Source organism: Salminus brasiliensis, chromosome 11, assembly GCF_030463535.1.
Source record: "Salminus brasiliensis chromosome 11, fSalBra1.hap2, whole genome shotgun sequence".
NCBI classification, from domain to species: Eukaryota; Metazoa; Chordata; class Actinopteri; order Characiformes; family Bryconidae; genus Salminus; species Salminus brasiliensis.
This window is the reverse complement of record NC_132888.1, coordinates 5,224,321-5,237,637: the sequence shown is the minus strand read 5'-3', so window position 1 is coordinate 5,237,637 and position 13,317 is coordinate 5,224,321. Positions and strand designations below refer to the sequence as shown.

The 13,317-nt window shown below is 34.1% G+C and overlaps 4 protein-coding genes across 4 annotated transcripts; 1 reads left to right on the top strand and 3 right to left on the bottom strand.

Annotated features, from left to right (window-relative positions):
- Positions 1–785: 785 nt before the first annotated feature.
- Positions 786–1,787, top strand: LOC140565705 (olfactory receptor 7G1-like). Its single transcript, XM_072691750.1, has one exon. The coding sequence runs from the start codon at positions 786–788 to the stop codon at positions 1,785–1,787; it is 1,002 nt and encodes a 333-aa protein (XP_072547851.1).
- Positions 1,788–4,637: 2,850 nt separating this feature from the next.
- On the bottom strand, positions 4,638–5,573 carry LOC140565494 (olfactory receptor 52E8-like). The gene has a single exon (XM_072691424.1). It carries the CDS (start codon positions 5,571–5,573, stop codon positions 4,638–4,640), a length of 936 nt encoding a protein of 311 aa, XP_072547525.1.
- A 2,548-nt stretch (positions 5,574–8,121) lies between these two features.
- On the bottom strand, positions 8,122–9,066 carry LOC140565673 (olfactory receptor 52H1-like). The gene has a single exon (XM_072691714.1). The coding sequence runs from the start codon at positions 9,064–9,066 to the stop codon at positions 8,122–8,124; it is 945 nt and encodes a 314-aa protein (XP_072547815.1).
- A 3,088-nt stretch (positions 9,067–12,154) lies between these two features.
- LOC140565671 (olfactory receptor 52Z1P-like) lies at positions 12,155–13,093 on the bottom strand. Its single transcript, XM_072691713.1, has one exon. It carries the CDS (start codon positions 13,091–13,093, stop codon positions 12,155–12,157), a length of 939 nt encoding a protein of 312 aa, XP_072547814.1.
- Between the last annotated feature and the right edge of the window lie 224 nt (positions 13,094–13,317).

The following is a 13,317-nucleotide window of genomic DNA, read 5'->3' as shown; positions in this document are numbered from 1 at the left end:
ACTGTTAAACAAATTGAGTCTTTGTTTCATTTTAAAATATCCAGTCAAAAATATTTCCCATATTTCTTATTTTACATGATAATTTACCCATTAGGAACAAAGACATTCTCGTCATTTACACACTATGTGCTGTCCATGAAGTTGATCAGAAAGTAGCTAAAAAGGTTTTCAGAGAATAGCTAAGAAGGTTTATCAGAGAATAGAAAGGTCCTAAAGGTGGTGTAGAGGTAGACCAAACAACAGTCATAAAAAATAGACGCAACTGAATGACAGATCTCTGTATTACCAAGTTTTCAATGCACAAGACTTATTAATCCCAACAGATGTCTTTTCTTCTGAGAATTTCTCTCAGTGTTTTTTTTTTTTTTTTTTTTGAAGAGGAAGATTAATAAAGCTCCATCATGGAGAAATCTCACCAACCAAACACATTTGCTGTAAGTAAGTATATTTGGACCTCCTTACCAATATATACTGCATTCAGGTTAAAAATGTGTGTTCTTTTACATACAGCCTATGTTTATAGCCATTCAGATATGTCTTTCAGGCTTAATTTGACATTGTACTTATTTATTAATGTTTTCCAGCCCAACATTTGAGCATATCTTTATACATATAGGCTTTATACATGTTGGCTTTACATTGTCCTTTGGAATGTAAGCTAGGAAAAGGAGATTCCAGCATATCTGCAGCATGAACGTACAAAGAAGTGAAGCTAAGAACAGTGGTGTAATGTATATTTCTTTCTTTCTAGGTGGAGTGATTGAGCTGTGAAGAAGTTTAAAAACATGGCTAACGTGACAAAAGACACTATTGATGTTCTGAACACAGTTTTTGTTATGAGAGGCATGAATCTATCTCGTGAAGGTGTCTATGCAACAATTATTATCGCTCTCCCTGCTTATATATTCTCAGTGGTATGTAATTTGCTGCTAATCGGAACAATCATATCAAACCGGACCTTACATGAGCCGATGTACATATTGCTGTGCAATCTCTCTGTCAATGACATCTTTGGTATCAGTGCACTGGTTCCAAGGTCTATTTTTGAGATCATGTTTGAGTATGGCCTCATCACATTCCCTGCCTGCTTCGTTCAAGCCTGGTTCATACACATTTATGGTGGATCCACTTTACTCATCCTTTCTATCATGGCGTTTGATCGCTACATAGCCATTTGTCACCCTTTAAGATACCATGCAATCATGTCCAAAACTATTCTTATGCGTCTCATAGGTTCATCCTGGATCACTGTTTGCATCCTGTGTTTGATCCTGTTTTGCCTCACCTTGCAGCATCCTTTCTGTAGAAAAGACATTGCCAGCTATTACTGTGACAATGTGACTATTTTAAAGTTGACCTGTGCTACTGACACTACAGTGAACAATATCTACGGCCTGTTCATAACTGCATTTTTTCATGGCATTGGTGTGTTTTCTGTTGTGTTCTCCTACACATGGATTTTGATAACATGCTGCAGGAGCAATGACTCTGAGTCTAAGTCCAAGGCCTGGCATACTTGTGGAACTCACCTCACTGTGTTTCTTGTTTATGAGATTTCAAGTTCTGCCATTGTTCTGGTTCATAGGTTTCCTAACACCCCACCTACTATTCAGAAAATCATGGGATTGGTATATGTAATTGTTCCTAATTGTTTCAATCCAGTCATTTATGGGCTCAAAACAAAAGATGTTAAATCTAAGTTGACAGTTTTTAGGAACAGACTTTTTGGCCTGGATAAACATAAATTATCCAAAACTGAACGTGTGAAGGCCATTTCTTCAGTTTGATGGTGAGAAATGTCTCAATTTTACATGCAATCTTAAAATGAAGGTGCTACAAATGGTTCTTTGAGAAATGTCAATAGAAAAAAAAAACACATTTGGTTCCAAGAAGAACAATGTTTGTAGTAGAGATATGTGAGTGTGAAGAACCTTTAAAGGTCTAAATAAACTTCACTCGATGTGAAGCTTTTTAACCAACATATTTAAAAGTTCTTCATACTCACACACACATGCTTTTTAGGAAACTTAAAATTATAATTTTATGGTATCAATTAAATAACCATTTGATTTAGTATGAAATCTAATCAAATCTGATGTTTTTTCTGTCTTTGATGGGATGTAAAATAACATAAGGGTTTGGTTCCAAAATGTAAAATTAAAATTTCACCACTTGAATTGAGCATTGCTGTGAGGTTGGCACATGCAAGAATTTTTAGTGCTATATGATGGTTGAGGAAAATGTTTTTTTGTTTAAAACAAATGTTTTTTTTTGTTTTAAAAAAGTTTTTCTGATGTATGCAGTTCCATAATAGAAGACCACTCTCATTGATTTAATCCAAATTATATATGTACACCATGTATTTCTTAGATATATAGTTTTTAGATAATCTGAACACCCTCCACCATAATGATTATTAGTGTGATATTTTGTGTAGAAGTTTATTTTAAGTTGATGGAGTTCATTGCTGTATTATGTGCACTCATGGTCAACAGAGTATACAAATGTGTAGCTAATACTGTTTGTTACTGTAGTTAGTACTGTTGATCTGAATAAAGTCTACATACTATAGTTAACTTGGCCCAATAAACAAATACAAGGTTATGGCCAATGAATTTGCATGATTAAATTCAATGTAAAAATGACAATGTATTTTATGTTACGATCAATCTGTGGGAGGAAAATACAGAATAATGAAAAATAATGTAGCCTTTTGTACACAGAAATAAATAAAGCTGTTTAAACTAATACAATATGTAACTGATTTTAAATCAAACAGTCTTTGAGGTCTCAAGGTCTCACAGAAAACTAAATAAACAGAAACACTGCTGACTCAGACATTAGATTGTTAGACGTTATGTTCTGAATAACTATTGCTTACATCCGTAATTCTATGTGCAATCACTAGCTCTTGATGTTTGTTAGGAATTACTGTGGCAAGCAAAGATGTTGACTGTGTCGATAGCATCAAATGGTCCTGGGTTGGTGTGAATAGCACTGCAATTCTTACAAATGAATAAATGTACATTTTTTAACAGTTAAAAATTGTAATAAAAGATAATTATTTAAAGATAAAACATTAAAATGTTAGAAAAAAATCTACTAAGCCTAATGCCCAGAAGATGGAGACGTTTCTCTTCTCATAAGCAGAAATTAATTAACTCTTGTGGCCTTTTATTTCCTCACCTTTTCTTTACACAGATATTTACATGGCAGTGAATAAGACAGCAAAAATTAAGCATTGATTAATCATTACCTTTTTGTTTAAAAGCAGTGCCTTAAACCACAGAGGCAAGTAAAGTAAAAATATATAACTTACACATGTTTCTTATATGCAATATATATATATATATATATATATATATATATATATATATATATATATATATATACGTGTACTCATCCTCTGATTTCTTGACATAAAGGTAAGGAGTAATAACATAAACGATTAAAAAAACTAAAAGCCATCATCAGACAACATCAGCCAACATCAGAATAATCTTAATTTTTGTTTTTTGTTTTTTTTTCCAGAAGAGGGAGACATTTCTTTTCTTACAGCATTTATCAATCTTTACCACAGGTATGTAACTCTGTAACAAAGATTACCCAAAGTGTGATTTATTAAAGTGTTATTCAAGTTAATTTTTAACATTTTTATTTATTTTTATTTATTTATTTTATAAATATATATATTTTTTATTTTTACTTCTGATCAGTCAGGAGTTTATTACACCTGGGTCACTCAGTAGCTATTACAAAAAAAGAAGAAAAAACAAGGTCAAATTCAAAATAATCTAAACAAATAAAAGTATCTTAAGGACTGGTTTTGTTATCATGGCTTAAGACTAAACTTACACACTATATAGACATTATAATGCCAAAAATGTTTCAATATTATTTTACATTTTGAATTTACCTGGTTCTTAGAAACTGGTCCTGAATGAACTTATCTGAACAACCCTAAAGGCTTTTTCTGATGCCTGATAACCCTAGTATACAACATGCTTGTTACAGTTTCTGATGTCAATTCAATTCATAAACCAATCTTAAAAGCATAATCATAATTACTGGTCTTAATTGTTATCAATATATTGATACAACCTTACAAACAATAATAGGAAATGTTATATTAAGTTGTTTAAAAAACAATGAATGAAATTAAAAATTAAAGAAATAAAAAAAATGAAAAGAATGTTCTTTTACTAATTTTACTAATTTTTATGTAACATCATAGATTTTGATGTAAAGAGACTCAAAGAATAAAAGTTGACCTGGAAAATTAGTGGTTTATAGGCACAATGTGAATAAATGTCAGCCTTTTGCTAACAGTAAAACATGGAAACTTTTATGTGTCTGTAAACATTTGTGTGCATAGACTATGAATTCCTGATTTAGTCTTGTTCCAATATGCAGATACTGTCATCTGGCGAAGATACTTACTGATACGAAAACCTAATAATTATGTTACAGAGTTTAGTAGGTGGTCAAGTTGATAAAGAAATGCAAGACTGCAATTATTTGAATGTAGAAGAGAGATTTACAGAGTGAAGTAAAATAAAATAGACAACACAATCCCTTTTAACTACAAATAATACACTTAAGCAAGAATGCAGCATCATATTGATACATACAGCAGATTATGAGGGATTAATCCTTTGCTGGAAAAACTTTAAAGCTTTAGCCCTGATTTCTTTACTTTTTAAGCCATACACAATAGGATTTAACATTGGAGGCAAAATCATAGCAATTACTCCACTGAATCTTCTAAAATAAGGGGAAGTGTTTGTTAACCTGTAGGAAATAATTGTGAATAGGCCTAAACACTCAAAAATGAGAAAGACTATTAAATGTGTGGCACAGGTTTGGAGGGCTTTGCTGCGTGTGTCTGACCTTTTGTTTCTGAAACAAGCTATAAGGATCTGTATGTATGTAAACATAATTGAACTTACGCTTAAGACCTGACACACGGCTACAGTCATGAGTCCATATATGTTATTAATAGTCGTGTTGGCACAGACCAGTTGAAGCAGAGAGGGGTTGTCACAGTATGTATGTGTCAGGAGTGACCTGCACCGTGGTAAACGCAGTAAGAGGATGAAGAGCACAGCTATCATAAGGATGTTGGAGAGCCAAACTAAAGAAATGATTTTCATTAGGTGTGCATTATTCATAATTGTGTTGTATCTCATAGGTCGACATATAGCCAAATATCTGTCATACGCCATAGCAGTTAAAATGAACACTGCACCTGTTATATAAATATGTATAAAGAAAGCTTGGGTGACACAGGATGAAAACTGAATTGTCCTTGTATCCCATAGCAGTTCCTTGATGATCTGTGGGAACAGAGCCGTGGAGCCGATGAGGTCGTTAATTTGCAGGTTTAACAGCAGAACATACATGGGCTCATGGAGGCTCTTATTCACAATGATGGTGGTTAAAAGCACAAGGTTGCAGAAGATAATGAAAATGTATCCTAGTGTTGCAAAAATGAATGCAGGGATGATGGTTCCAGGAGGCAAATCGAAACCTTGCAGTGACAAAGTGGATGATACATTTGAGAAATCGTTCATTGTTAAGTTCTTCTTTGATCTGTCGAGAGAAATCAGATGATTGTCATTCTAGTGGAAATTAGATGCACTCTTCAAAAGAGTGCTACAAAGACTTCTTAAAGCAATGCCACTGAAGAATCACATTTGGCTCCATGAGGAACCAATTTTTCAGTCAAACCTTTTAGAGGTTCAATTAGCCTTTACTTCATATAAGTGTTCTTTACAAATTGAAAGGTTCTCATCTTTTACAAAAAGAAAACCAGGCCTTCGTCTTCTATGGCACTGTAAAAAATCTCTTCTGTAGCATTTTTATTTTTAAGAATGTATTTTAAGTATATATATTAAAATGGAATATATGAATACTGATTTGCATTCTTTGTTACTACACTCTTTTTTATATCACTAATGAGATGTTTTTTACTTTGCAGGAAAATAATGTGCACAATTAGAAATACAATACAAAATTTATTATAACTTACTATTACCTTAAGGAAATCTCTTCAAATCTCTGATAACACCATACAACAACCTAACCTAACCTAACAACCTAACTTTTTTAATGTAACAGTCAAAACTCACCATCTAAATGTATATAATCTGGTATAATGTCTGTCATTGTAGTTATGTTATAGAAGTTCCTACTGTATATGTATGTACAGAGCATTCTGCATGCCTTCTTTCATGAAAACAGTCTAACTATCTTCTTCACCATGACGTGTCTGCACCTTATATTTATCAGAATACTGGTTGTGCAGCAAGGGGTTCAAATGTTTATTTTCTCAGGAGAGGATGTGCACAAAAGTGTACTACAATGTAAACACAATCCTCCCAGTATGAAATTACATCCAGTGCACAAACATAGCATGATGGCACAGAGTTTGTTATTTTATTAGAATGTACTGTGCACTGACAGATCAAGTCAAAACAACATACATACATAGTACATAGTAATTTGAATTTGCCATGGAGTGCTAAAGTTGTTCATGCCAGGTCTATGTTTAAATGGTTAGTGATTGCGCAATCAATAAACAGTAGAGACCTACATAAGGTAAAATCTTCCATTTCCAGCATTTAGGTCTTTTATTTTCTTCAGGAAAGAGCAACATAAAAAAGGCCTTTGTTTTTTTAGACTTTCTTTTTCAGTCATTGGGAGGGTGTTCTTGATATAAACTAAAAATAAAAGTAACTAATGTTTATGATACGCTCATGAAAATGTACTCTCAGGCCAACTTAAAATAATACAGTAATTGTTTAAAGAGCATTTTACAGCTTAGTTCTTAAGCCCAGTAACTCAGCTTGGTTCAGTCAATGTTCTCCTAACATTTTCACTCCTGCATCTCAGTTTACAATTTGCACTTTACAATTTGCGAGTTACAATTCCATTACTGCATAATCTTACTGTGAAGGTGAATATATATTTACCATTAAAATGTTGTCTTTTTTTACTTTTGGTATCATTTGTTTCTTGTTTGTGCAAGGCAATGATCTTTTCTCTGAACCTTTTGGACAACTGAGCTATATTTCTAACATGTACACCTGAAGTAAATATAAATAAAAATAAAAATAAAGGTGCATGTATTTGGCACTGTACAGTGAAATGTGTCCTCTGCATTTAACCCATCTGGTAGTGAACACACACTCACACACACGTGTTAGGGGCAGTGAGTAGACACACACACACACACACACACACACACCCCAGAGCGGTGGGCAGCCAACTCCAGCGCCCGGGGATCAGAGAGGGTAAAGGGGCCCAACAGTGGCAGCTTGCCGAGCCCGGGAATCGAACCCACAACCTTGTTATCAATATCCCGGCGCTCTAACCGCTGAGCCACCACTGCCCCACCAAGTACTGAAGTCCCCCAATGAAGTCCCCCTGTGATTTGGAGAAACCATATTATTCTATTAGTTTTTATTAGTTCTTATAAACTAGATTCAAGTAAAGTCCAGAACAGCTTATATCGACGTTATTTTAATCTGGCCGTCATTCTGTACATGGTGACAAAAATTCCTGATGAACAGACTACATGAAATGCTTCAAACTGAGCTGAAATATAATCTTTTTACACTGACTTTAATAGGTAATGTATTGTTTTTAATGTGGCATTTGGAGACTAGAAGTCATACTCCTCTTTACAGAAACAGCAGCAGGAAAACTAACTAAAATAAAATCCTGTTTAGAAAGTAACTCGTTACTTCTATCTTTAAGGGGATGAATAGAGTACCACCTGCATTACTCGCCATGTTCCAACACATGACCTTTGATCTTCAGATTCTGTGTAATGTACAGAAACATTGTAGATGCCTCTTTCTGTTATTTTACTTCTAAACAGTGGAACTAAATTTTACGATTTAGGGATTGTTAACCTAAGATACAGAGAACTTTCTGCGTGACATTGACTTTTTTGAAACTGTTAATAAATGTCACTTGTCTGTAAAGCACTTTAAGCTGCAACCTGTTTAGATATTATCGCTATCATTATCATTATCATTATCATTACTATTATCACCATCATCATCATCATCATCACCATCATCTCTGAAACCACTCTAAATATTGAAAATGCATTCAGAATGAGAAACCTTTTTTCTGAAAAAGCATAATGATTTTGCTTCTGATTTCTTTGGTTTTAATTCCATAGATGATTGGGTTCAAGGTTGGTGGGAAAATGAGTGTGGTTACCCCAATAAAACGTCTCGAGACTGCAGACAGGTTTTTCAGCCTGTATGAAATAATGGTAAAGAGTCCCAAACACTCTAATAAGAGAAAGACAATTAAGTGTGTAGCACAAGTGTGTAGAGCTTTACTTCGTGTGTCAGACCTATTGCTTCTGAAACAGGCCACAAGAATCTGAAGATAAGTGTAGAATATGAGTCCAAGCGAAATGACCTGAGTGATGGCCGTGACAAAAAGCCCATAGATGTTGTTAATAGTCGCATCTGCACAGACCAACTGCAGCAGAGAGGGGTTATCACAGTATGAGTGAGTCAACTGAGATTTGCATCGAGGTAAACGCAGAAGCAGGTAAAACAGTATGGCCATTAGGATAAAATTAACAACCCACACACCAGTGATTATTTTCACAATGTGGGCATTGGTCATCACAGTGTTATACCTTAGAGGGACGCATATGGCCATGTATCTGTCATATGCCATGGCAGCCAAAATGAACACTGCTCCCCCTCCGTACACATGTATGAAGAAAGCTTGAGTAACACAGGATGAAAATTCTATGGTCTTGGTGTCTAGTATGAATTCCTTAATAATATGTGGGAACAGCGCAGTGGAGCCCATGAGGTCATTAACAGGCAGGTTTAACAGGAGAAGGTACATGGGCTTGTGAAGGCTCTTATTCAGAATGATGGTGAGCAGGAGGATGAGGTTACAGAAGAGAATAATCATGTAGCTCAGTGTTGCAAAGAGAAATGCAGTAAAGCTGCTCTCAGAAGACAAATCGAAACCTTGAAGTGACAGAACTGATGATATATTGTAGACATTCCCGACTGATGCCATTACTCCTGGAACCTCCTCCTGGAAAAACAGGTTGCTCTTACCTAGAACCTTTTAAAAAAAATGTAAACAAAGTAATATTTAACAATCTAAAATTAGTAAAACTGACTATTAAAAAACATTGTTGATGTTATGCCAAAACCTTTTTCATCATCTTTACACTGTGTCACAAATACATGAAAAAACACAAATAACACACATGATAAATGGACTGCTAGAAATACAATAGAAATTAACTCAAATTATATTAATCAGTTCTTGTTCAAGTTTATTGGTTTTAGCTTTGGTATGATGGCATATCAATGCTGGTCGGCAAAAACCTAGAAATCAGAAATGGCAACTTAAAAGGAGAAAGAAAAAAAATTAGTGGATGTCACTGTCATTTATTTTATTAATAAGTAATTCTCGAGCATTTATGTTGGTTCAATTACCATGAAATAATGACAATACATTGGAACCATAAAGAATGACTAACAGATTCAAATTATATCAAAAAGTAAAAAAAAGAAAAAAATTATGTACAAGACTGTGTGACAGCAATATTATGAACAACATATTGAGTCCCAAGATATAAACATAAAGAAGATATAAAATACTCACTTCTCTGAATATTCACCTTTAATGTTTTCACTGCTTGCACGTTGAATATGCTAGATAATAACTTACGATGAAAAATAGCAGTATGAACATACTAATCATTGTAATATGTTGTTATAATATTATATTTGCCTGTAATGATGAGCTCTCCAGAGAACACAGAAGGGAAGCCTTTCAAATCTGGTGAGGGTTTCTGATGCTGAGGTATTTTATAGTTGCTGCTGAGCTTATAGCAGAATGGATTATCCTCTAGAGGAACTCAGAACAAGCATATAGTAATTAGTACAGTGAATCATTATACTCATGTGGTTAAGTTAAATGAGTGAGAATTAGTATTATTTAGAAGCAGAAAAGTCAGTTTTGATGTCAACAAAAATTTCCAAAATATTAGAGTAACCTGATCATTTCTATGAACTGCAATGTGTAATGAATTAGTATGTACAGCTCTGTGCATATGTTTTTGGCATCTGTGAAAATGACATAGAAAGTCATTTATCTGGGTAGTAAATATCTATTTGAGCTAGAATACAAAAGTCACTGATATTCTCAGAGTTAGCAGAGGCTTGGTGAATGATCCCAATTCAACTGAAATGTATTAGTTAAGTGCTTTTTGTGCTAATTTTGTCACTGATTTTGCTGCTTTATAAGAATCCAGTAATAAGACAAAAGATCAACAAATCATAAAACATAAACATAAAAAAAATAAATCAGTGAGCAAGCCAAAGGTGACATCGGCAAGAAAAAAACGCTTTTAAGACTGGAGGAAGATGCCTTGGATTAACCAGACTCAAAATGTGAGCTAGTAATATTAGTTATAATATAACTAATAATAATATAGTTAATATAATATAGTTAATATATATATATATAATTATATATCTAAATCAATTACAACCTTGACCAGTAGCAACATGAATAATATAAATGGTAACGGTCCTAACATAAGGCCTTATGGAATTCCTTATCTCACTTTTGTATAATTTGAAGATACATCTTCATTATGTTTAGTTTCATATAACTTAACCCACGATGGAGCTGTTTCTGTGATTCCAACCATGTTTTCTAACCTTTGTAGAAGCATATTATGACCCTAGCAAAGCAATATTATTGCACCACAAGACAGGCCATGCTGGCAGTAGTGGAGTTTACCTCTTATGTCCACCTGTACTTTCTGGGCAGATCCTTCATTGTATGCACAGATCACAGTATCCAGGGCAATGCTAGAACAAATTGAAGAAGTGAATGGCAGCCTCTCTGAATTTAACAGGCAACCAATGCAATTCCTAATGTTGGACTTCAGAGCAACTGTGTGAGCAACAAAAAGCTGATCCCAATACCCACCAGTTTGGAGTTGGCTGGATGAGGGAAAAGGACATCCTACTTGGAGAGAAATATACCCTACAAGGCCTAAGGAATATTAGAATCAGTGGGACTGATTATACATATTGAGATAATATACATGTATGCATGTTTCTTTCATAATTTTACAAAATCCCAGGCAAATGACCAAGCAGTAACAGAAGCTTATGTGCTCAGTGCTGAATAGGTGTGCCACAATAGGGCTCCTAAGACCATGCACAGAGATTCTAAGTATTTCAGAGAATGTGTCATCTGTTGATTATCAGTCATATGGGCAGGTTGAGCATTTTAGCACCTTGCAACTGTCATTGCAACTGGGATGTCATGTCCCCATTTGCAGTGATGGCTTACTGAGCAATAAAATACAGTTCCACTGGTTTCACACAAAACATGATGGTCTTTGGACAATAAGTGATTAGGACATTTCTAATCTCTTCACTGAGGAACAAGCAGACCAAAGTAAAGTGGCTAAAACAGTGTAACTCCTTGGATGTCCCTGTTTAAATTTCATGTAGTGAGGGTAAAGAATTCATATGGAATCAGAACATACTTCGCAGATTAAGATTCGCACTTCAATAAAATTATCACCAAGAAATACAAAGAGAAATAGAAAGGCTTCAGATAGGTATGACAGTTGTTTCATGTATTGAAAGGAGGGGAAATTTTGTTTACAAAAGATTTTGTTGACAAATTGTTTCTTTTATTATTCATTGGTTGTTCTGGTATTATTAGAAAAACAAAGCATATAATGGCACTGTAAAAAAAATATGTAGCTTTTACTGAGAAATGCATTTTTTAGTTAAAGATGTACCTTCAGACAAACAATCAGAAATGTTGAAGCAGGATAATTACAATCCAGAGACATTTTTTCAAAAAGCAAACAACAGAACAGTACACTGATATTTATTAGCGAGGAAGGAAATAATGATACTACTACTACTACTAATAATAATAATAGCAACAAAATGACACACTCCTGTCTGAAGAAACACCAATTAGCCAATTGTAATGTACAAATGTCTTTGTGGAGGAACACCTTTAGTGGGTTTTTATATATATATATATATAAATATATATATATATAAATAAATGGAGTTGATGAAGTTTAGTAATAACAGTAGATGACAGATTTCTGTTATTTTAGGGATAATTTCTTTTTGTATAAGGCAAAAATATTATTTCGAATTTCCTGTGTTTTCAGTCCATATATAAGAGGATTAAGGAAAGGAGGAAATACCATTACTGAAATACCAAAAGCCCTTCGTAGGTGAGGAGATACATTCTGAAACCTGTGAGCAACTAGAGCAAAGAATGCATTAAATTCCAAGCACAGGAAAACAATTAGGTGTGTACCACAGGTCTGAATGGCTTTACCTTTGGCATCAGACTGTCTTTTAGTGACAACTGTAACTAAGATTTGGATGTATGTGAATACTACAATCAGCAGTGATAGTCCTTGAAAAAAAGCTAGAGTAAACAGGCCATAAACATTATTAAGCTGTGTATCCCCACATATTAGCTTCACCAAAGATGGATTATTGCAGTGCATATCTACTATATTGGTGAAACAAATTTCTTTGCGGAATGAAAGTGCAAGTAGTAAACCAATTATAGTTAAATCTAAGGTCCATATGCTAATTATTATTTTCAGAAGGTTATTTGGAGACATCAAAGTGTTATATTTCAGTGGCCAACAAATGGCAATGTATCTGTCATAAGCCATAGCAGTGAGAATAAGGAGCGACCCAGCTCCATACAGGTGTGTTAGTAAGGCTTCCACAAAACAAGCAGAGTAGGTAATTGATCTATTATGTAACAATATACTAGAAACCAACTGAGGAAAAAAGGCTGTGGCACCCATTATATCATTGATTGGCAAGTTAAATAACAGTATGTACATTGGTTTATGAAGTTTCCTGTTCAAAGCAATTGTTAGCAATACAGTCAGGTTGAAAAACAGAATGGCACAGTACGTAGCAGTTCCAAAAATAAATGCTGGGAAAATATCCGATGGCAATAAGTTTAATGATTCCATAGTAAGGAGAGTTGTATATATTGACAAATTAGATTCCATTGCTTCCGATTGTATAAGTTTACTGAAAAAAGGAGAACAGGGTTATATAGAACAGTTCAATTGAGCATGTATATCATATGCAGCGTCTGTAAGGTTGTTCATGAAGTTGCTCTGTACAGTATTTTTATACTTCATTAATTAGAGGAGTGTCTTTTCTAAACCCCAAGTGGTCAGCCTGGTTCAGGTTTACTTTTAAATACTATGCAGAAGAAAAAAAGTTTGGA

Coding starts and splice junctions, on each gene's coding strand:
- LOC140565705 (XM_072691750.1), top strand. CDS start 786: ATGGCTAACGTGACAAAAGACACTATTGATGTTCTGAACACAGTTTTT.
- LOC140565494 (XM_072691424.1), bottom strand. CDS start 5,573: ATGAACGATTTCTCAAATGTATCATCCACTTTGTCACTGCAAGGTTTC.
- LOC140565671 (XM_072691713.1), bottom strand. CDS start 13,093: ATGGAATCTAATTTGTCAATATATACAACTCTCCTTACTATGGAATCA.
- LOC140565673 (XM_072691714.1), bottom strand. CDS start 9,066: ATGGCATCAGTCGGGAATGTCTACAATATATCATCAGTTCTGTCACTT.